The sequence below is a fragment of the Lolium rigidum genome, chromosome 3, assembly GCF_022539505.1.
Source record: "Lolium rigidum isolate FL_2022 chromosome 3, APGP_CSIRO_Lrig_0.1, whole genome shotgun sequence".
Taxonomy (NCBI): Eukaryota; Viridiplantae; Streptophyta; class Magnoliopsida; order Poales; family Poaceae; genus Lolium; species Lolium rigidum.
In genome coordinates this window covers 405,804,009-405,826,710 of record NC_061510.1, presented here as the reverse complement: position 1 = coordinate 405,826,710, position 22,702 = coordinate 405,804,009, and the positions used below count along the sequence as shown (strand labels likewise).

General features: G+C 43.9%; 2 protein-coding genes across 2 annotated transcripts; both read right to left on the bottom strand.

The window, feature by feature from the left end:
* Window positions 1-15,338: 15,338 nt before the first annotated feature.
* LOC124700997 (60S ribosomal protein L24-like) lies at window positions 15,339-18,185 on the bottom strand. The gene is made up of 6 exons (XM_047233060.1): window positions 18,143-18,185; window positions 17,223-17,266; window positions 17,028-17,103; window positions 16,826-16,927; window positions 16,243-16,391; window positions 15,339-15,663 (listed from the first exon to the last, which is right to left on the bottom strand). The coding sequence occupies exons 2-6, from the start codon at window positions 17,231-17,233 to the stop codon at window positions 15,516-15,518; spliced, it is 486 nt and encodes a 161-aa protein (XP_047089016.1). The 5' UTR covers window positions 17,234-17,266; window positions 18,143-18,185; the 3' UTR covers window positions 15,339-15,515.
* Window positions 18,186-21,833: 3,648 nt separating this feature from the next.
* Window positions 21,834-22,412, bottom strand: LOC124697813 (probable calcium-binding protein CML21). Its single transcript, XM_047230351.1, has one exon. It carries the CDS (start codon window positions 22,410-22,412, stop codon window positions 21,834-21,836), a length of 579 nt encoding a protein of 192 aa, XP_047086307.1.
* Window positions 22,413-22,702: the final 290 nt, after the last annotated feature.

The window sequence follows — 22,702 nt, the reverse complement described above, 5'->3', positions numbered from 1 at the left end:
CTGCTGGTGAAGTTCTTCCAAATCCTCTGCTGAATTTGTACTCGAAGAATTTTCAACATGTTCGACAGCCACAGGATTTTTCTTCGAAGGGGACGACGCAGGTAACGCATCAGAAGGACGAGGAGTTGCAGAATAGTTGTCAAAAATCAACTGAAAGAAAAGGCGCGACATCAATCATCAAGCAAACATAGATCTCCGTTGATTCTCAAAGTATGTACATTACTATTACCAAATAAGGGTCCCTAATGGACTATTGAAGCAGCTGTCGCAAAAACTAACTGGGGCGACAACGTCAAAAGATAGAAAAAACTAAAAGAGAGGACAGGGTGGTCTACTAGACCTCCGGCTTGGACGAGCTAGGCGCAGGAGTAGGCGCGAATCCAAGATAAGCGAGGACCTTCTTTGTGTTGGGCTTCGCAGCCCTGATCAATGATCGCCACTTCGTAGTTTCCATCTCCTGTGTGTCGCCAACTTTGGTCCAGTCGATGTTTTGCTGGCTGTCGGCAACAAGGGTGACAGTGCTTTCAACAGCGACCTTCATATTTTCCTGGCGCACCTTCAGCCCAAGATCTTCTGGCGGATTAAAGCACTTGGCAAGAGCAAGGAAAGTTGCGGGTTCCTCTTTCTTCGGGAAGAAGTAGGGGAAGAGTCGCGACAGCCCTGCTTTAGCTTGATCAATGCCCTCGCGTGCTTCTGTTCCATGAAACTCAAGGAACGAAAGGGCGTCAAGAAGAGGATCATTGTCGGGATCTTCAAGTTCAAATTCTTGAGATGTTTTACCTGTCAAGATAAAAACTTATTGATCAACAAACGAGTGAAGGAAAGAAAGTCCAAAGGATGCGAAGTAGTTCAGATACTTACTGACAAAGCAACGGTTTTGCGACCTTAGGCGTTTAATAATCGCTTCCTCGCGAGCAGATTGTGCGGCTATATGCTCGCTCAGCGAAGTTTCGGCATCGTGAAGTTTCTGCTTAAGATCTTCGACACCAGCGAGCATCGGCCTTGGCCTTGTCGACCTCTGCTCTAGCTTGAATAGCATCCGATTCGGCCTTCTTACGAGCCTCTTCACTTTGCTCTAATTTTTGAGCAAGTGTCTCGGCACGCTCGTTGACCTCCGCCAGCTTTTTCCGCCAAGAAAGTTAAATTTAGTTAAAAACATCGACAACAAAGGAGTAAGAAGGCAAGGGCAAAAAGAAGCAAGCAAGGCATTACCTTCAGACTTTATCGGCATAGTCACGGTACCCAACAAATTGGGCACCGAAACGGATGAATTCCTTAATCAAAGGCTGTTAAAAGAAAGAGAGAGAAAGAAAGCGTCGGTACGGAATAAAGGGTGATAGCACAAAATAAAGTACACAGAGAAAACATCGGCAGCATCAGAAAGTATTCAAGAACTTACATCATCCAGAAGAGGAGTCGAGGAGCCACCCAATTGTAGGGTAGGCTGTGTAATTGATTCAACTCTCGCCCTTTTTGGTGAAGGGACAAGAGGGCTTGCAGAGGAGTAGGTGCGTCGGTGTTTTGTTGAGGAGGCGAAGATTCCTCTCCTTCAACGTGCACCTCGTAAACAACTAGAGTATGCGACGTACTCGTTCGAGCGAGTCGCATCAAGAGCTGGCATTTCTTCCTCGTCATCACTACGATGAAATGACGACAAGATAAGAAACAAGATAGACAAAGATATTCAAGTAGCAAAACAATAAGAAACAAAAAATGACTTACGAACCGACGAGGGCTTCCGGTATGGATCGAAAGCTGCCTTCCGACGTGAAGGAGCGAGTTTCTTCGGCTTTGGAAGTGCCGGAATCTTCGACATCAGTCCTCTTCCTTTTGTTCTTTGGAGATACAGCGGGAGGAGGAGAGTGTGCCGAGGTAGTATCCTCGGATTCAGCTTCCTTTTCGAAGATCCCGCAGATTTTCGAGAACCTGCGGGTTCACTATCGGCGCCGGGAGCATCTTGGTTATCATCATCGATAACGGCTCGTTCGTCGACTTCCCCACCTTCGGGAAGGGGAGGAAGAGAGACAATATTTGGATGGTTCCGTATAAAGAAAAGAGGGATGTCAATAAAGCGAGTTATGCAAAAGATGTCAAACAAAAATAGAGAGTCGATAAAAAGTTACCTTTGGGGAGCGCATTGGCGGCGCTATATGGTTTTACCCGACAAGAGGACGGAACAGGGATCTTTTTTGCCGAGGGAGGAAATTTTTCGGACAAGCTTTTCTAAGTCCTTGACCGATAAATCCACCGACGAGCGATCCACATCCTTATCGCGTATACTTCCAGAGAGGATTCTTGCGAGCCTGCAGAGGCTGCACTCTGATTCTAAGGAAATAGGCTGTGATTTGAATACCCGATAGTTCTTGGCCGCGGGTGTTTTGCAGCTCGCGGATGCGGGTCATCAGTGCTTCCGTCGCCGTTTTTTCTTCTTCGGTAGCTTCTGCATCCCAGGAACGGCGGCGGTGGATTTTCTCGGCACCGTCAAAAGGAGGAATATTGTCTTCAGCACATCCATGGTTCTCCTCATGGATGTACAGTCACTTCTTGCGCCATCCTTGAACTGAGTCAGGGAATTTGACGTCGAAATACTCGACATCGGGGCGAACACAGATAACAACGCCGCCTATATTATAAGTGACATTGGGAGAACCATTGCGGCGACAAAAGAAAATGCGCTTCCATAGCGCCCAGTTAGGCTGGATGCCAAGGAAGGCTTCGCGAGAGGGTGATGAAAATGGAAATGTGGAGGATGGAATTGGGTGTGAGGTGATGAAGTTGCGGTCCATAAACGAAAAGCAACCCCCGAAAAAAAGGGTGAATGGGGGCAAGAGAGGCCACGGATGAGTTGATCAACGAAACTAACCCGATACTCCATGGGAGGGGTTGGATAGCTTTCTTCACCGGGGAAGCGAACCGCGTCCTCGCTTCTTGCTGATCCCCAGTTTCTTCAGCAGGTTGATGTCTTGAGAGGAGATTTTGGATCTCTCCCACTCTGTGTTCGCTAGATCTTCAGTCGCCATCTTCGATTCAGGTGTGCTGTGCCTGGCGAGTCTACGCGGAGGCATCAACAATGGCGCCGGAGCAAGGTGCGAGTATGGTTGAGCTCAAAAGCTTTGCGGCGCAAGGGAGGATTTTTGACAGAGGAGAACGGAGGAGCGGCGCGAGCGAAAGGACTAGAGGAGGAAGACGACGCCCTTATATAGAGGTGCGGTGAACCGTCACGCCGTTGGATTGACAGATTACGCCACAGATGGTGTACACGTGGACAAGGGGTAAACGGTAATTTCATATAGACGAGAAAGTGCAGCAACTACAGTACTTGCGCCAGAAAAAGCGGAGGATGTGTGTCCCCCACTTGCACGACGTGTCAATATGATGCGGAGTTTGGGCCCGCAAGGCAGTGAGAGAGAACATCTCGCGATTTCCAGATACATTGGTCGTGGCTATCATCAGCAGTGATGTCACCTTGGTAAAAGAAAATCTCGGCTATGAAGCTTGGGAAGAATGGCGACAGCATACGATTGTTTCGAGAGCTTTTGAACAAATACAAGTTTTTGCCCAAATGCTCGGGGGCTACTTTGGAAAAAATGAAAAGGTTGAGAAAGTCAAAATAGAAATGGCGAGAGTCTATGATCAAATACAAGTATTTGCTCATAGCCTCGGGGCTACTCCCATCGGGAGCGCCGTTCGCGCACCCGAGAGAAAGAAAATATAGCGGCATAAGGCGTGGAGCCTACACCCAAGCACAAGTCCTTGGCTGTAGCCTCGGGGGCTACTCCCATCGGGAACGCTGTTCGCGTGCCCGATGAAATTATAAAAAAAAAAGAGAAAAAGAAAAAGAAAGAGGAAGTGAGTATACTTCGAGTTATACAAATAACTCTACATATACTCCCATCGGGAAAGCAATATAAGTCATCCGTTGACTCAATAAAATGTGCTATTCCAGCAGCCGAATAAGCACTCAACAATATATTCTCAGAGCGCCAAAGTTGCGAATAAATCTCTGAATGCCGCAAAATTTGCGAAGGTAAGACCCCAGATCCGTTCTGTGCGGCGTGGCGCCGTCTCTGACGTCGGTTTGCTACTTTTTTCCGTATCAACAGATACGAAGAAAAATCCTAACGGACGCGTTAGGTACCCGATAAAATATGACTGGGACTCGACAAATGGTAAGACCTTAAGCGGCACCTCGTCGAAGTTTACACCAGCATCCCGAGATCATGTCCGGGGACGTGATCTTGAAGTAGGTTTTTGCGGATTGCCACTAGAGCAGTTAACTAGTACCCGATCCGTCGGATGAACTAGCCCCAACTACCATTATCCCCTGTACAATATAGAAATTCATATGAGGAAATATAGAAAAGGTTAAAGTTGTCGAGTAAATATAAATAGTGGAGATTTTCCCCGATTCCGCGATTCAAGCAAAATCTCGGGAGCTACCGACATAGGCATACCCAATGGGCCTCGCCGAATATGGTACCCGGGGTTTACTGAAGGCCCACGACCCGAAGAATAAGGAGAATCGGAAGCCCAAGTTGTTACTAAGGAAAGCTAGAGTTGTAATAGGAGTTGTCGTTTGTAATCTTGTGGGATGGGTTGGAAACCCTCCCGAACTCTGTAAACTTGTGTATCACGAATCCCTCGGCTCCGCCTCCTATATAAGGGGGAGTCGAGGGACAAATAGGAAAACGAATTTACTGTTAACACAACCCTAGTTTTATATTCGTCGAGTACTTTTCGGCTGAAACCTTCGAGATCTACTTGCCCTCTACATCTAACTAAACCCTAGTCTACAATCCGTAGGCATTGACAAGTTAATACCTTGTCATCTAGTGACACAGAGGGAGCCAGAACAGAAGACATAGCAGACTTGGCCAAGCAGACCTTGGCCCAAATTTCAGCAGTTAGAGCCTCAAAGGATCCAGAATCAAAACTGAGAAAATTCATCTGTTGCACAGGATACATATCCATCATAACAATATCTTGTGAGCTGGTGCTTGAAGTAGGAGAGTCCACCATATCAGTCCAGGCTTGAAGGGGGCTATCAATCACATTATTGGCAGGAGGAGGTAAACCAGCTTCAAATGGAACACCTTGTTCTGCAAGCATTGCTTGGAAATTGAAAAGAGGTGGTGCTTCCTGTATTTCTTCATGAACTTGTACCATAGCTGCTTGTTCATTCAGATGTTGCTCTACTCGCATTATTGTTCACCGTAACCGGCTGCACATGATGATGAAAATGTTGATGGCCATGGTTATTGCCTCCACCCCGATCTCGTTGTTGATTCTGTCTGCAACCATAAAGCAAGCTAATGTTGATAAATATTTTCAACTGTAGGATCAGGTCCATACAGAGGATGCGGATTGTTGGAAGGTGGATCTTCAGGAGGAGGGGGGACAGCAGCCTCATGAGCATTCCAGTCAGTACTTCTTAACATAATCACAGGCACAGTCCAACTTCTTGTAGCACCACCAAGCTGATGTATCACTAAGGTTTTTGGGACAAACTTGGGGTCAACAATAGTAGCTCTAACAAGAACAAATTTATTGTTTCCACGAGGGGTTCTGCCAAATGGACATCAGACCAAAGTCCTCCACAGCACTGCTAATGACTTGTGTTGTTTGATAGTTCAGAGGGAAGCCAAAATATAGAAACCAAGTTTCTCTACCAAAAGTAGTTAGGCGCATGTTCTTGGCTTCATCATGCTTGACAAAAGTAATGGTTGTTATATCATCCAGTTCAAAGGTGAGGCCAGAGACTGAATCAGCAGTAAGGGTATCTCTGGAAGTATAGACTCCCAAACCAAACGGATGATCATCAAAATATCGGACTATATGACCAGCCTCAACCAACATATCTCTAACATCTTCACGCATTTGCTCACGTAAGTGAATAGGGATGAATCTATTGGTCTCAGCTATCAAGACTCTGTCATTCTGCAAAGGTGCTAAGGCAGGGACGACCAGATCTGTTCGTACCTTACGGTCAGGTTGCCCTTGATCGATTGTCATTCCCTCAGGGAGAAAGGCCAGCGGATTGACAGGGGAGGTCGCCATTGCTTCAGCTTCGTTGATGAGCAAAGGTTGAGAATCGCCAGGTGAGGGTGGTGAGGTGAGAGCAGAGTCAGAGAGAGGAGGCGAAACGGCAGTGTATGCTGTAGCAGAGAGAACCGAATCGTCACCTTCCGTTTTCCGTTTAGGGACCCATACCTTTTTGGTAGCGACAGTAAATTGTGTCCTAGAAACTTGGGCATTCTTAATTCGCCAGATTTGTTTCTTTGGATAGCAAGAAAAACACTTAGAAGGACCCTTAGAAATCTGAAAACCCTTCTTCTGTTGTCGCTGTGACGTAGCCTGTTGGGATTTATTCAGACAATGGGGACATTTGTGGCCCAAACGCTGGCACATAGAGCAAACCCCTGGGCAGTTGGGCTGAAGATGGTCTTTGAGCCCACAAGCATAACATCTGCCAATAAATTCAAACGAAATATCCTTGGGCGGGATAAGAGGCAAATTGAGCATGTCCATGATTTCCTCCTCATAATACCCCGCCTGCCGTTGATCCTCCATAATTTCAAGGGTTTGAATAGGTAACCGAGCACATAAAATCCGAGCACAATTAGAGCCAATAAAAGTCTTCTTCAATTTGAAATTACTTTCCTTGTTTAGGTCAACACGACGAGGAAAACTTCCAAAACTTATCAGATTTGAATCCAACTTTGATGAGGGAGAAGATGAATCAGATGACCTTGGAAATGTAGAACTTTGAGGTGCAAGCTTATTGAAACCGAACTTTGCAAGCTCTTTAGCGGAGGAATGAGGATCGTGTGCTGCACTAGAAGCTAAAACATGCAAAGATGGTTTGAAACGAGTGGGACTACGTTGTGCCACCTCCAAGTTATGAGAATTAGAAAACCATGAATTCCCATCATTGAAATGAATACCAGAGGTATCTCCCCTATACAGAGAGAAATGGCAAATGAAATCCGGCCACACACGATCCTTCAAGCCATAGATGAAGTGTCCAACCTTATTTGAGAAAACTGAAAATCTGAAGCGTCGATCACTCAATTTGTAAACCCTTAGGTTGGAGCCAACACCTCCAATACAGCATTGCAAAGCAAGGCCAACTGATTCTTCAGACAAGGGGAAAGAAGCCGAGGAGAAAGATACCACCAAGAAGAACTCTTTCGCCAAAGGAGAGGGGGGAAAATGGACAGGACATCCAAAACTTCGACGCACCTGGTCGGCCACGGCTTGGTCGGGAGAGAAATCCCAATGAAGAAGAGCATCCATGATCTAGAGGTGGAGATCACCATGGCTAGGTGGAGGGAGGGGGGAGGGAGGTGGAGATCGCCATTAGTTGTTTTTCTTAACCACTAGAATTCTGCATCATCATACATGTCAGTAGCTTCATTTTGGCATAGGTGGTGCATGCAGGAGCTTCCTAAAATTTGTGTTTCTTAGAAAGGTAGATCTGGCCAGTAGAGATTCGTGTGATTTTTAATTTGAAAAATAAAAGTGGTTTTGCAACCAAACCAAGTCCCAGTGATTTATATCACATTATACTATCTTTGTGCCAGAGGAATTATTTTTGTGAACTCTAGATTATTTCTAGGATTTTTGAAACCAAAATAGAGCCCTTTTTCAGTATAAAAATTCTAGAAATTATTTTATAGCTTCAAAATTGGTGAATCCAATTTTGTGTGGATCCTTGTTTTAATATCTATCAGAGGTCTAAGTTTTGTTTGTGAAGTGGTGTAGTGTTCTCGTGAGCTAAATAAACTAGTCCTAGGTTTTTTGTCTTTATAAAATTGTTTAAATATATTTTATCAATGTTTTTGGCATGAAACCAACTTAGTTGAACTCTCCCACAACATACCTACCAGTAGATATAAGTGTTGCCCACTTGTTTGGTACTCGGGAGTTTTCTACTAAGTAATTGGGATTCTAAGCTTATTTTACCACTAGGAAATTTGGGTGTTTTTATTTAAAATGTTTTATACTCGAACCGTGGCACCACAGACCACTTCTGGTGGTTTCCAAAAGTCGTTAGCCGCCAGTGCTTGAGTAGTTTATGCCTTGTTGAGAGGCAGAGTCTTTTTAGCAAATAGATGTTCTATTAAGGCCATTTTCTAGTAACGATAGAAATAGTTCTTTTATAATCCATCTTGCCCGAGTTGCTGTTTGTTTGATGTGATTAGTGCCTCAGATTGAGTGGTTTGCTACTAGTTGTGTGTGTGTGTTTGATGCTATGGTTATGTGTTGATCGTTCGCCTTTTATTTTGCGACGTTAGAATGTGATCACTATCGGAGAAGAATGAGAGGATCTCGGTGAGGATCTCGAAGAGGAAGGAAGAGCAGAGGTTCGTGAAGAAAAAGTCCAGGGACAAATAGCCAACCAAGGCAAGCCACCTCTTGATGCATACCTTGACCTAATTATCTTACTTTTGCATTATTACCAGTTTTATAAATTGCATGGTTTATTTATTTATGTGAGTGGTCATGCCACTCGGAGTTTTATTACCTCCACCCTTACGGGTGCAGCCCTCGTTGACACCTACTAAACAAATACTTGTTAGTGACATGGTGCTTAACACCTTATCATTCTTGTCGTCGCTTTTCAAGAAAAGTTGGACTATAGGTTGGGAGCCCTCTTTAAAAAGTTTGTGAAAATGTTTTCAAGAAAAGATGAGTTTCGAAAACATTGGAATGGGGTAGCCCTCGCCCAAGTGCGAGTTTATGAAAACGAAAAGGTTTTTGGGAAGAAAGTTGCTGGAGGAAAGTGGAAAAAATTGTTTTCAAAAACTTTGGTGACCGAGTACCTAGCCAGACCTAGCCGCGTACAACCATATTACCCTTAAGTGGGACGGGGCGTAGCGTAGTAGTTCGTCTCGCCTTAGTTTGGGTCCTGCAAGTGTAAGGGGTAGTCCGGAGCATGGACACCTATCGACCGTGGCCTTCCCAACGAACTGGAGACGCCTTTCCGTCTAGTACAGATGGCAGGGGTACAACCTATGAGTTCCCATTAAAACCGCAATTGGTCGCGGCATTCCGAAGGGTCGAGTGAGTTGGGGACTTTGCTACTCCTGGACAGCCCTCGGACTCTGGTGTTGGGAGGTACAACTCTAGGCGGCATGTCTTAGACTAAGGCGAACGTGCGAAAAACTACGATCGGATACTTGTCGTGGCATATGTTGTTATGCAGGGATGATGCCCACATGATGAGTATTCAGATTTTGTAGGGAAAATGTACAATCTCTGCAGAGTGTAAAACTATTCGAATAGCCGTGTCCGCGGTTATGGACGTGGGAATGGAAGTTGCTTGGCATTAAAGGAAGATTTTGGTTTATAAAAGTGTTTTCTTAAAAATGTTTTGGGAAAGGAATACCGATGGGATCAGTGAAAATGTACCCGGGAGGTATGGTGGAAAGTTGGAAAAGTTGTTTTGGTCATACCGAGATGGCCGGAAAGGAAAATGGGTCGCCCTTACCTATTAGTCTTCAAAATAAAACTTGTTTTCAAAAAGGTTTTCAACAAAGATATAGAGATGTCATACTCGAGAGAACCATTCTCTCCCACCTTGTAACCCTAGAATAGTGTCTGTTTCTTGCTACTGCTAAATATGCATATCCTTTTACTTCTCTCTAAGGTGGTTTGCGAGTACAATTCATAATGTACTCATGGCTTTGTCCCTGGCTATTTACTTGGCCAGACTTGGTGGAGTTCGACAAATGAAGGAGTTGACGACGTCTATGCAAGTTAGGAACGTCTTCCGAGTCAGTTGCCTGTAGGGTTATGGCATGACTTCGGCCATGCGAACGCTTTCGTCTGAAGTATTTCCGCTATGTGATTGTTGATCTCCTGCCATTGCGGTTCTTATGTAAGTATTGGTCATGTGACCTCGTTGTAATCTTTTTATACGGTATCGTAATGGATGATGTATTTGATATCAGTTCGGTTATGCTTTCACGACACACTGATCATGGGATTGTGAATGTGTATGCATAACGGGTGTTTCGGATAGCTAGTCCGAGCCCCCACAGGAGCTGTGTCCGATTACGCTCTCTGTTTTACATCTAGGGTCCTTAGTGCAAACAGTGAGAACTTTGTTGTAATTGCTATTTTTCTTATAGCAGTCTGTACTGCAAATTGTAACTCCACCTTATTATCATTACAGCTTGTGGGGCAGATGCTTCCCCACCTCAAACGTAGGACCAATGACAAATGAAAGTTTGGGAGATAACAATTCTAGCATAAGTACAAATAAATCTATTCAGAAAATTACATAAAAATAGCGCGACGATATATTTAGCAAATAATTGAGATACACACTTATAGGAAACTTTGACTAAAATAATTTAGTCTTTACATTCTCTTTCACAAGTAGTAAGGGGGAGTGGACTATAGCCTATAGGGATACTACTAATTGATCGTTTTGCATTAATCATTTTGTCAACGTTATTCTTTAAAAAAAAATTAGTTTCACTCTAATAATATAATAGATAAACTCTAATGTGTCGTAGAAAAACCCATATGTAGTTCTTTTCAGATTCCAACCAAATCCTTTCATTTAAGACTTGGGTTTTTTATTGACATAGATACATAAAATTTGTTTTTCACACGCATCCCACCCCACCTAATCTTTACTATTAAATGGGAGTTGGTCGTTTAACACTCAACGCACTTTGATGGTCGTCATTGGAGGCATCCTGTCCATCCAATCTAATCTCACGGTATGCGCTTCATATCCATATGTGTGATGTACTTTCCACGATGAACTGTCCCTCCTTACCTCTATCGCTGCTAATTCCTCAACGAAAATTAAATAGGAGATATTTTCTTTCCGTCCATGACACTTACGAAATCTCGACCCAAGGCAACGAATCATACAAATCATCACGCATAATCGGGCTTTGTTTTTTAAGGAAAGCAATCAGGGTTGTTAGGGAAGCAATCAAGAATTATTTTTCCGTGCCGCTCCCGTAACTCCTGATGGCGAGACGGGTCGAGTAGCATCTGCCTCCGCTCTGGTAGCCGCGAATCTTCTCTAGCCGCTCCCGTAACTTCTCCTTGACGGTGGCGGCGCGCCAGGAGAAGGAAGACAACGATGGCCGCGACAAGGAGGAACACTGGCCAAGGCTCCGCTAAAACCTGCCAAGCACGGACGCCCGAAGCATTCTGCCAAGCGCCGACGCGGAAGGAGGCAGCGCCTCTTCACTCTTTCCTTCCACGCACGCTATTGGCCTCCTCCCGTTTGGTTTGTTCTTGGTTGGATCAACCTGTTTAGTGGTAGAATGGTACAATAATTACAACTGCTACCTGAACCGTGCTAGCTGGCGGCCTTGTTCGACCATGAGTTTCCTACAAGTATAATCTGACTACCAGTATATAAGAGCCCTGAGTTGAGGTATCAGGTCTAATCTACGTATATAGCATCTTCAATCAGAATGCCCACTTGCTTCACTATTTGATTGATGCATGTATAACCTGCTTGTTCCACTTTTTCTGCATACATGTGTAATTTTTAACCTGCGTGAACATGTTATAGTTATTTCGATAATTAAGCAACACATCATTGGATGGCAATAACAAATTTGTTTTTTTTTTTCAAATGAGAACACTCATGTATATTGAAACAACGATGCAACCATTTGTATGGCAAAGTTAATTTGTACCGTATCCATTTTACATGATATATCTTTATAGATTACGCTTTTAAGAAGGAAAAATTGGCATGTGCAAATGTGGTCTTGCATGTGTTGGGATAGTGGAACTATTGCATCGAGAATCTTAGGCACCAGTGGCAAAGCATGTTCGTGTCCGATGATTTATATAGCCATGGAACCAACTTCTTGGATTGACAAGGTTTTGCATGTTGATCCCACAAATATGCTCATTGGACTAAGACTAGGGAAATAGTTCACGAGATAGCCTACGTACATGGAGAAGAGTACTTTTGATATATACAACCATGCCTAATGTTTCACTTTTTTGGGATCAAGCTCTGAAGATTCTCCCTTTTTATACTACGGAATGCACGTAACTTCTTTGGTGAGGACTCGCTATCGAGGGTCTGGTTAGTAGTTTACTGCTGCATGTGAAGACAACAGTTCTATGAAGCCACAGTATGCATGAGTAATGCACTAAGAAAACGGAAAACCAAAACTGATCATGGGTGCATATGCACCTGGTATGTATAAAACATATTTGAAAAAGTAAAAAAATTTAGGAAAAAAATTTAGCATGTACAGGGACATGTTCTATGTGTACACATAAAGTTTCACGTAAAACCAACAATTTTTGTACCATGTGTAAAAAAGACAAATAATGCCTCGAGAAATAGACTATTTTAACACCAAAAATTTGTCTTTTTAGTACAGGGCACAAAACATATCGGTTTTTGCTAAAACAACTTTGTGAACATGTAACATGTCAAGGTATACACGAGGCATTTTTGTTTTTATTTTTTTAACATTTGGAAATATATTTAATATGCATTTCAAATAAAGGGTGCATATGCACCCGGGTGCAGAAAACACCCTGTCCGACCATTATGTAACTATTAATCTGTGAAATTTTAGTGTCAGTTTACACAAGCAACATCATATATATGCGCATCCTTTATTTTTACAATCCATCTTTACTTCTGTGCACAAGTGAGTAATTCATCATAACTTTTTTGTGCAACTGAGTAAATTAATCATCATAATTTTATGTGCGACTAGGTCAAATTGTGATGTGCATCATCCAGTGAGCCGTTTTAATTTTACATTATTAACTATGTACTAATGAGTAAAGTATAGCTACACTAAATATGAATGTGAAATTGCAATCATATATCCATTTAAGTAAGCATGTACATATATACACAATGGTATGGGAAGTAGAAACTGATGTTTCTCGTTACAATTTATTTTTTTGTTCCTTTTTTCCTCTGGTTATTATCGAGTGTTTCTTTGCATGAGCTCCTAAAGACGTATCAGAAGTTTCAGAGAAGCAAATTTCCGTATTCTAGCAATGGCTTGTTTCCTACGCTCCCGTGGAACAAAAGGTTCCAGAAGCCAAATTGTTCAAGTGGTCAGGTGGAAGAAAAATTCATAATCTGTATTGTGCAGCACTCATAGGTAAACCTACATATCTTAGCTTATGTTCTTTTGAAGCATTGTAAAACTTTCCGTATTCACACTATTGCATATCTCTACTCCTCCAAAGTGCCTAGAAAGGCCACAAAAATATTCTGCTCAAGAAACAAACTTGGATATATCTATTTCGGCTGTATCTACCTGGTAGGTTCATTAGCAAGTTTGTTCCCTAAAAAAATTGAAATATTGAAGTCCAAACACCACAACCTCTTGCTCGTCATATGCACCAATCATGTACTTCAGAGTCCCGGATTACTCTACACTTGTATGAGCCATATTCATGAGTGCTCAAGGTTTGGTCTGAATTATGTAGGGAAAGCTGATGAAAGACCAGAAAGTTGCCATAAAGTTGCTCTTGTTGGATTTGAATTAAGGTACAAATGAATTCCATAAACAGGATATTCTTAGGAAATTCGAAATATTATTGGATGGAAGGGATGGTGGCGCTGAGGCATATAATGGAGAAGGATCTGCTCGGGGCCAGCTCTATAAAGAGCTATAACATGAATTCGTTGATGGCAGCAACTCTGTATTTACATATACCAAAATACCTTAAAAATACAACTCACTTGTCCCTTGCTCTATATTGACGCTATAACATGAACTGTTTGGAGCATACAAAATTACCATTGCTGTCAACTGGTGTATGCTATTTGTTAATATATAACAATGAAAAGATCAACTGCATGGAACTTACTACGCCCCAAAGTGACACCTAAAGAAGCTACAAAACAAAAGAATGTACTCAATACAAAACAACAATTACACAATTATTATTTGCATGAGTCTACTGAAGCTTCACCGAGGGAAAATGAAGATGAGAAATTTGTACTTTCCTACTAGGAGCACTGGTTACATTTGTTTATTGTTAGGTAACGAAGCTTTATAACTGATATCAATTCCTTATCGCAGCAGTTTACTAGATAGAAAGATACAGAGATTTTATTTTGTCTTTAGGCTGACAAATTTTGATATTGACATTTTTACATCGAAAAACCTCTGGATTTGGCACCATATTCTTTTGTATTCTCAATTCAGTTGAAGAACACTTTATTAAGAAGAGATGTATATCATAATAGGGGCAGCTCCCAGAAGAAGAGGAGCTGAGCACAAGATATATGACATCAGCTAACTTTTGAAAAACTAAAAGAAAACCTCTCCCCAAGCGTCTCAGCAACAACTATAGGCTTAAGAAGGTAAACAACAGGTATGCTTTTAACAATGATGCCAGATGTTAAAAATCCTGAAGGAATTATCAAAATTGGTCTTCTTAAAGAATATGTATATATTTGAATGTTTTACTTTATGGATTGATCTGTATTTTGAGAGATTGAACTAACTGATTTTATGTGCGTTATGTACTATTAGCTTTTGGCAGGATATAATGCAGTGGTGGTGGTACATCCTCCTTCAAATAAACTACCTCTCTCGGACATGGATTTTGTTTACTGCACTTCTCACACATTAGTGACATAGTTATGGTGTGTTCATAAAGCTGAAAGTATGAAGAAATACAACATTGTTTTATTTTCATAACACTACATTGTTATATTTTCCGTACACTTGGGTTTTCAAATTTAATAAGCAATGAAGAACAAAACTACAGTGGCCGTGGCAACGCACGGGCACTCAACTAGTAAGGATTAAGAAAGGAACTAAGTTTTTGTTCCCATGTCTCAACTGGTCACATCTATTTTGATGATTTAACTATTAATTTTAATGAAAATTTAAACAATATTTAGAACATAAATTTTGTATAATAATAATATTGAAAATCTAAATGGGTCACATGCGACATTAGAAAAACTAAAATCTACCAATTTAACACGGTTTACAAGTTTGTTTATGAATTTGCACATCACACATATGTGTGGTGTTATTAACTCAATAAGAAATAACCTAATTATGAGACAATCAATACAGGGAAACGCCCGTTCAAGAAAAATTGGCTTGGGGGGAGGGGACTACATTTTGAAAGAGGGTCTAGAGTCACCTATATTTTCCTAAAATTGCTGAATACTTTGATAAGAGTTTAATCTTTTTTTATACTTGTTTCTTTAATTTCCAACCATAGTTTGCAAATTGTTAACACCTAATACCTACAAGAGCTAGTCGACGGCTACTGTTGATTACGTGCAAAATAGCAAAGAAAATGCACAAACAAACATCAACAAGGTGGGTGCAAAAAACAGCAACCAGATAAAAGAGAACAATCTTCACATTGATGAACCATAAGTCTGTGCACCCATACACGGCATACCAACAACAGGTTTGAGCCACAAAAATACATTCTAAAGATAGGCGCTAAAGCATCATGTAACTAGTTTAGAACTCAGGTTGATCAGCGGTTGAAAAGCAGCGGTGGCCTGCTTAGCGCTTGCCGCCACCGCCACCGAGCTTGGGGGCCTTTCCAGGCTTGGGGGCGTTGCCTCTACCAGCAGTCTTCTGCGATTTCGTCACCTCCACCTTCTTTGCTCTCTTCTCGTCCTTGGTCTTCTTGATGCGCTCCTTGATCTCACTGTTAGAAAGCGGTTACCATTGTAACTTTGTAAGTGCCTCATAGATAATCAGAAAGAAAAACGAGATAAAAAGACTGCCCTCTGATATGGTAAACTGGATAAATGGGAACAAAAAAAGTAGAACACGTTATGTGCATGTTTCTCAATGGACAGACTCATGCTCTACAAAATGGCTTCTCAGAACAAATATAAGCCATCATCTCTAAGGCATAACTACGATCAGTTACACCATAAATGTACTGTAAGAAACAAATAATAGTTGGCTCATTAGAAGGTTACAATGCTAAAACCACCACATAGGCACACAGTTCAGCAACAGGATTAGATCCATGGTTTTTTGAGTCGCTGTATAGTTGCCGTAACAGTCAATGAGTCGTTTTAATCAAAATAACAGCAACTTGCGAATATACAGCGACTCACTTTTGAGTTGCGACTCAAAAAAAATTTGACTAGAACAAATATAAAATAATTTACTATACAAATGCAACAGAGTAGGATGGCAGGACAGACTGGACTTTGTATGATGGGTCTCAACAAAACAAAGAAGCAAAGGTTGAAATCAATGGAGGAAGAATTACCGAAGAGCAGCTTCCCTGGCAGCATCACGGACCTCAGGCTTTTCAGCTCTCTTCTTCTGGATGACATCAAGGGAAGCACCGACGATAGACCTGGAGTACGGCTTCTTGGTGGTGCGGCGCCTCTTCTTGGCAGCCTCAGCATGGATATCCTACAGCCACACCCAGAAAATAACTGATAAGCACAAGCTTTAGATGCCTTACAGACAGATAGAGGTTTGCTCATAATAAACATCAAAAAAAAATCATTGGTAAGAAAATGTAAGAAAACAGGGTAGAAAAAAGGTTAATAATGTAAAATGGTTTTGCACTATTCAAGTACTATATCCTTCATGCTGTCAACAGATCATTCAAGTCCCCAGTATTAATTGAACAGGCCACTTTGCTGAACTACTACTAACAATTGACAAGTAATACCATTTATCAGGGAAAATGGTAAAGCATACCGAATGACTACCAGTTGACGGCATCACTTACACTCCCAAAAATTAGGTAGAGCACACTAGCAGGATATCAAGATAGCGAGAGAGATAAGCTGAATCAGCATATATATATCATTAAAGAGAACAGGCATAAGTGCATGTACCTTCTTGTGCTGCTTCCTGAACATGGCAGTCCATGTAAGCTTAGCAGGCTTGAGACGGTTGTGGTGGTAGCGCTTGCACTTGGAGTTGAAGAAAAGGAAGACCTGATTTTGGGTGCGGCAAAGAACAAGCCAAACAATTTTATTGTGTTTCCACTCATTTCAATACAATGCACAATTATGACAGGGGGCCCTAAAAGATTACTTGAGAGTCTGAACGGATGAATCTGATACCCTTTCCCGGGTATATCTTGGTACCGCTGAAACGGCAGAGCTCTGTCCTGTAGAAACAGGACAGACAAAATAATAAGATTGTCAGAGGCAATGTTACATATATTCGAATTCGGCACAACATCAGATTTTTAAACGTGGCAAAGCTTATAAAAAGAAAGTAACGTACTTGAGAACCATCTTCTCCGCCCTGACAAACCTTTAGAGCTTCACCTAGAAACAACATGTATAGCTATCAGCATCGACAATATCAATCAATATCAAGATGCATTGCCCTCCGATAAACACTGCTTCAAAGACAAAGCCTTGTCGCAGGTTGTGCAAGGCATTGCGAATAGATTACCAAACTAAACTGAACTACATTGCATCATCAGAAATGCTGAACAATAACAGGAACAACTACTAGGTACAATGTGCATAGCAGGGTACATGGAAACATAATCTGAAGAAAACCACACCAACAACTCCAAGGAACTTGGCAAGCAACACAAATCATAACTGTAATAAAAATCACGCCAACAACTACAGCATTTCAAGTGGTTCTTCAAGTGATGCCTCTAATATCGCTATACCAGTCCGCATCAATCAATGCCAAGCATTGCCCTCAAATAACACCGCTTCGAATGTGCAGCCTCACCACAAGGCCTCAAATAGATTAACAGACTAGTACAGAATACAGTGCATCATCCGATGTTGTGAACAACAACAGCAACTCCTGAGAACAACGTACAGAGCAGGGCACATGGAAACAAAATTCTCATGCACAACTACATGTGGAATTTGTCTTCTGAACTGCATCCGGATCTAAACTGGCAAGCACCACATCATAACTGAAGTAAGTCGCAGCCACGACTGCAGAATTTCAACTGGTGTATTCAGACGGCATGGATAAACCACTACGCGAAGAGGGCGTCCTCAGATGGACGAAGAAGGTTTTGCACGGTTGAATTTGATGACAACGAAGTAACCATAATTCACAAAAAAAAAGAGTAAACCATAAACAATGCGGCAGTGCACAGATACTGGCGCAATCCAGAAGCAAATCGAGGCATGGCTTAGGTAAAGGGATCGGGGGACAGGAGCTCTCACCTTGAACTGGAAGCGGCGGGCTCCGGCTGCGGCGGGGAATGGGAGCGCGCGCGAGCTGCCGCCTACACCGCCTCGTGCGCTAGGGTTTTCGCCGGGCGGCGGTCCTGGTTCTTTTATATGGTCCTTGTAGTGGATCAGGGCCGTCCAGGCCCGGTTGGGAGGATTGACGATCTGCCTAGCTATTGAGCCGGTACGGCTTGAGAGGTATTTGGCCCTCTGGTATTCGATGGGCCTAGTGGGCTCTTCGGCCTGGTTGTTGGCGATACAGAGCAGCTCTATCGGAGACCCTACGATTTTTTTTGAGAAAAAGCATTTTGTAGCTTTAATTTTCTCTTGGAAAATAAAGCCAATGTGTTTCCCACGCCGAAGAAACTAAACTGCTAATTATTCGCCAAAAATGAAGCGAAAAGGAGACTGACAGATATTATCCCCTGAAAAAAGAGGGAGGTATTGCATGTGAGAAGCTTCATTTCAGTTACTACTTTCATCCAAAATAGGAGACTTAACTTTGTCTTAGATGTATTTAGACACGTTTCATTTTGGAAACAAGGAAATATTTATGAACCGGATCATGAGGTCCATTCTGACTTATTTTTTACGATATGTGGTGCTACCATAGCATAGACTTCGGGTATTGAGCCCAACTTTAAATTAACGAAATTATCTACCTGCCATGATTACAACAACACGGTCACGGAACAACACAAAAAATATAAAACTTGGAAGACTAGCTAGAGATACAAGCCCGGATGTGAAAAGCTAAAGGCAAATATCAGAAAGAGAGCAAGCGAAAGAGGGCTAAGTTCCTACCTAATAGTTCTATGCAAGAAGCTCAAGTCTTCAAATAAACACCGCCAAGTATCATAGAAGCCACACCGACGAAATGCACCAAATCAGGCTAGCACCTCTCGAACTTCTTGGCAAGCACCAACACCCGGACACGAACTAGTTGCACTAGTGAGCAAACCAAACTCCAGGTTCAAAGAGGGGAACCTCATGACAATGCCTTGAGATAAGGAAACAACGCTCGTAAGCATCCTCATTGTCGGCATAGGATAGAGCCATGCACAACTTTCGCGGAAGCTCCAACACTCGCACCAATGAACACCTATGTCTTTGCCATAGCAACCAAGTTGTCAACCGGCTAGTGGAAACACCATAACCCCCCCCCTCGTGGTAGGGCACTAACTCCGACTACCCCCTAGGCCCATGACTGGTCACACAAGAAAACTGTTTATAATAAGTTGAGCCAACTTGGAGAAAATCATCGATGAATATGGAGGTCAAGGAGGAACTCGGAGATGACACAAGTCATAATTAAGAGCATCATAAATGCCTGTGAGAAGACAATCAATAATCAGATGAGCATCGAAAGTGCCTATGAGAAGCCTCCAAGCAGGTGAGCGGCATTCGTGTACGTCGTTGTTGCCGACAATGTCTGAAGCCTTGCGGTGCTTTCACAAACACACCATCTAACTCATTATTCCTAGCATGTCAAGACCTAAAGAGGAAGTCGATACAATCCTACCGCCAACGCCTCCGCATTGCACTGACAATCGGCCGTCCTCAGCGAAAGCGGTCTCGAGACGGAATGCCCTGACAGTCATCCAATCTGGCACAGGTGGTGCATGTTGGGCTTAGTCCCACATCGGTTTTGGGTGGAATCCGGGAGCGACTTATAAGGCTGAGGGTGCCCCCACTAACAGACTAGTTTTTTGTGGAGATGACCCAAGGCATGACGAAAATCCGTGTTGGTCTCTGATTGGGCTAGGCTAGTGGGCTAAGACGCTCGTGGAGCAGGCCCATCAACTCTTACAGTCTAGGACCAGACCCTCCACCATGCCGGCCACCAAGCTCATTCCAAGAGTCATGACCCCCCTCCCTCGCAAGCACCAAATCCAAGAACCCTAGTACCACACCTCCAACTCTCTCTCTCTCAAGAGCGAGCCGAGAGGGAAGAAAGGGGACCGCCCCGGCTAGCCACCAGCCACCGAGAAAACCCACACGCCACCGTCTAGTAGAGCCGTCCAACAACCTCCAGGAGATCCCTAGCACTAGCACCCAACCGCCGACGCCACTCCTAGCCCGCCCGCATAGTCCAGCTCCAACCGACAACATAGGACAAGGCGGAATGGTGTAGCCGAGATCGACTAGCGTCAGATCTGGAGGTGTGAAGGACCTCGACGTCGTCAACCATGGTTGCACGAGGAGTCCGCAAGCGGCCCGGCGCGAAGAACCGCAACTGGGTAGCCCCACCGTCACTGTCGTACCAAGCGAGCTTCGCCCAATGACGTCCTCCAAAAGGCGAGAGTGTATGAGGAGGGAGAGGGGTGGCGGCGACATCCTCCAGCGATGGTGAGGGGGGAGGAGGGAGGGTGGCGGCGACGTCCTCAAACAATGACGAGAGAGGAGAGGTGTCAGTGGCAAGGATTTCAGTCGTCTCCTGAGCCGCCCTCGCGAGAGCGACAGAGGGGGCCGAACCAAGACTGCTCCATTGCCAACGCTACAAATTTCAATAGTCATGACTTGTTTCTCCATGGTTCGTTTCTTCGGTGCATCAACTTCTCGTGTTCCCATCCTCTTGCTTTGTACTACGTCCGTTTAAAAATAAATGTCTTAGTTTTATCTAGATACAAATGTACCTAGATACATCTTAGTAGTAGAAAAAAAATAAGACATATTTTTTAATGAGGTAATATGTCTTGTTATTTCCGCTACGAAAAAATTGAAAAGACGCTCACCTTGTCCAAAATAGTACAGTAAAATATTTTGTTGCAGTAAGCTCCGTTTACCAATGTTTTACCGTACACATTTTTATATTTCGTGGATGAAGGATTTGGGGTGGCAGGATCAGTAATACGACGACAATCTTTCTGATTGATCTAAAAAAAGACAATCTTTCTGATAATACAATTGTACAATTAAGCATGTCCGGCCCACACTAAGCAAGCTGCTGACGAGGCGTGCATAACGACAGCCGACAACCTGGTAAACACACCAGTGGTCGGCGCCAGGTACATTTTGGTGCCGATGCACGTATCCGCGCGTAGGCTGCCGACAGGACCGACCACGTACATTTGCGTGGCAAGGAGGATATGCTGTTTGCTCCCTTGCCTGCAAATTAGGATTAGCCTGCGCCAGACCATGATTCAGATTTAACATCTCCCCGTCCGCCGGCCGGTTGCCCTTGTAAGTTTCGTGAGAGTTTCTTTCCATCGTTGCCATGGTCGCATCGATTTAGCAGAATTAATCTACTCTGCAGTCGACATTTTGTTCTGCCAATTCACACATGTAACTAAGCATTATACGAGGATTGCACGCCAAGTCATTGGTACCTGACCGAGTGCCCTTTCTGCTAAGGAAAAGCATTCGATGAGACCTGTGCTGCAACAACAACAGTTCGACGCTCAGGTCTGTATGATCATACGACGTGACGACGTTGGGTCAGGGTATAGATTTGAGCGGTGCATTTCCAGTTCACAAATCAATTGGAAGCTTGTAATAATTCACATCTTATTTATTCAACACTAATGAAACATATTGAGTCTAGCTAGCTGCTGATCGAACGACCCAAATTAAGCTACACCAACACTGAAGTATGAACATAACTGAAAACAATCAAACGTACGGCGCCCGATGTTTGCTACGCACGTATACGCAACCACTGACCACGTACTCGTTCCTCTTAATACTAAACCGCGTGTTCCATCATGGCCCTGAACTCGCGGAACCCGACCCTGTCGCCGCCGGCGTCGCCGTGCCGTGCGGCCGCGGCGGCAACCATGGCGGCGCAGTCCTCGTACCTGGCGCCCTCGGCCATGCCGAGCCTCCGCAGCACGCCCCACAGCTCCGCCGCGCTCACGTACCCGTCTCCGTCCCGGTCGAACACCCCGAACGCCTCCCGCAGCTCAGCCTCCGCGGCCTCCTTGCTGCCCCACGCCACCTCCTCCACCACCCCCATCGCCTCGCAGACGCCGCACACCGACGTCGACGACGACAGCGGCATGCCGATGCTCGCGGTGACCGCCGCGGCGTCAGAGCCGGACAGGCGCCCGCAGTCCCCGTCCCGGCCATACCTCGCGGCGCACTGCTTGCAATGCGACCGTGGGGCGTCAGGGACGACGCTGGCGTCGCCGTTGCGTCCGAGGAGGTCGAGGATGCTACGGCCAGTGAGAATGGCGTTCTTGGCCAGGGGCTGGAACACGAACGCGATCAGGAGAGATGACACCGACATGACCAGACCGTCTTGGCAGAGCGCAGCTCCCCACATTGCTTGCTAGACAAGGCTTTGTGAACTAAACAGATGGTTAATTAAAGCCTTTTGCAAAACAGGTCGTGGCTTTGGGTGAACGTTATTGTGTTGACGCATCCATGGATGAGCGAGTGCATATATATAGTGAGTTCCGGCAAGGAGCGAAGATGGAGATGGAGACATGGAGTACGTGTGGAAGTTCGCGGCAACTCGCCAGGAGTAATATGATAGTGCTACTTTTTTGTGTCTTCTCCTAGTTGGTATCAAATATCAATAGCCGACTTGACTTGCGGATGACTTGTGCGTGG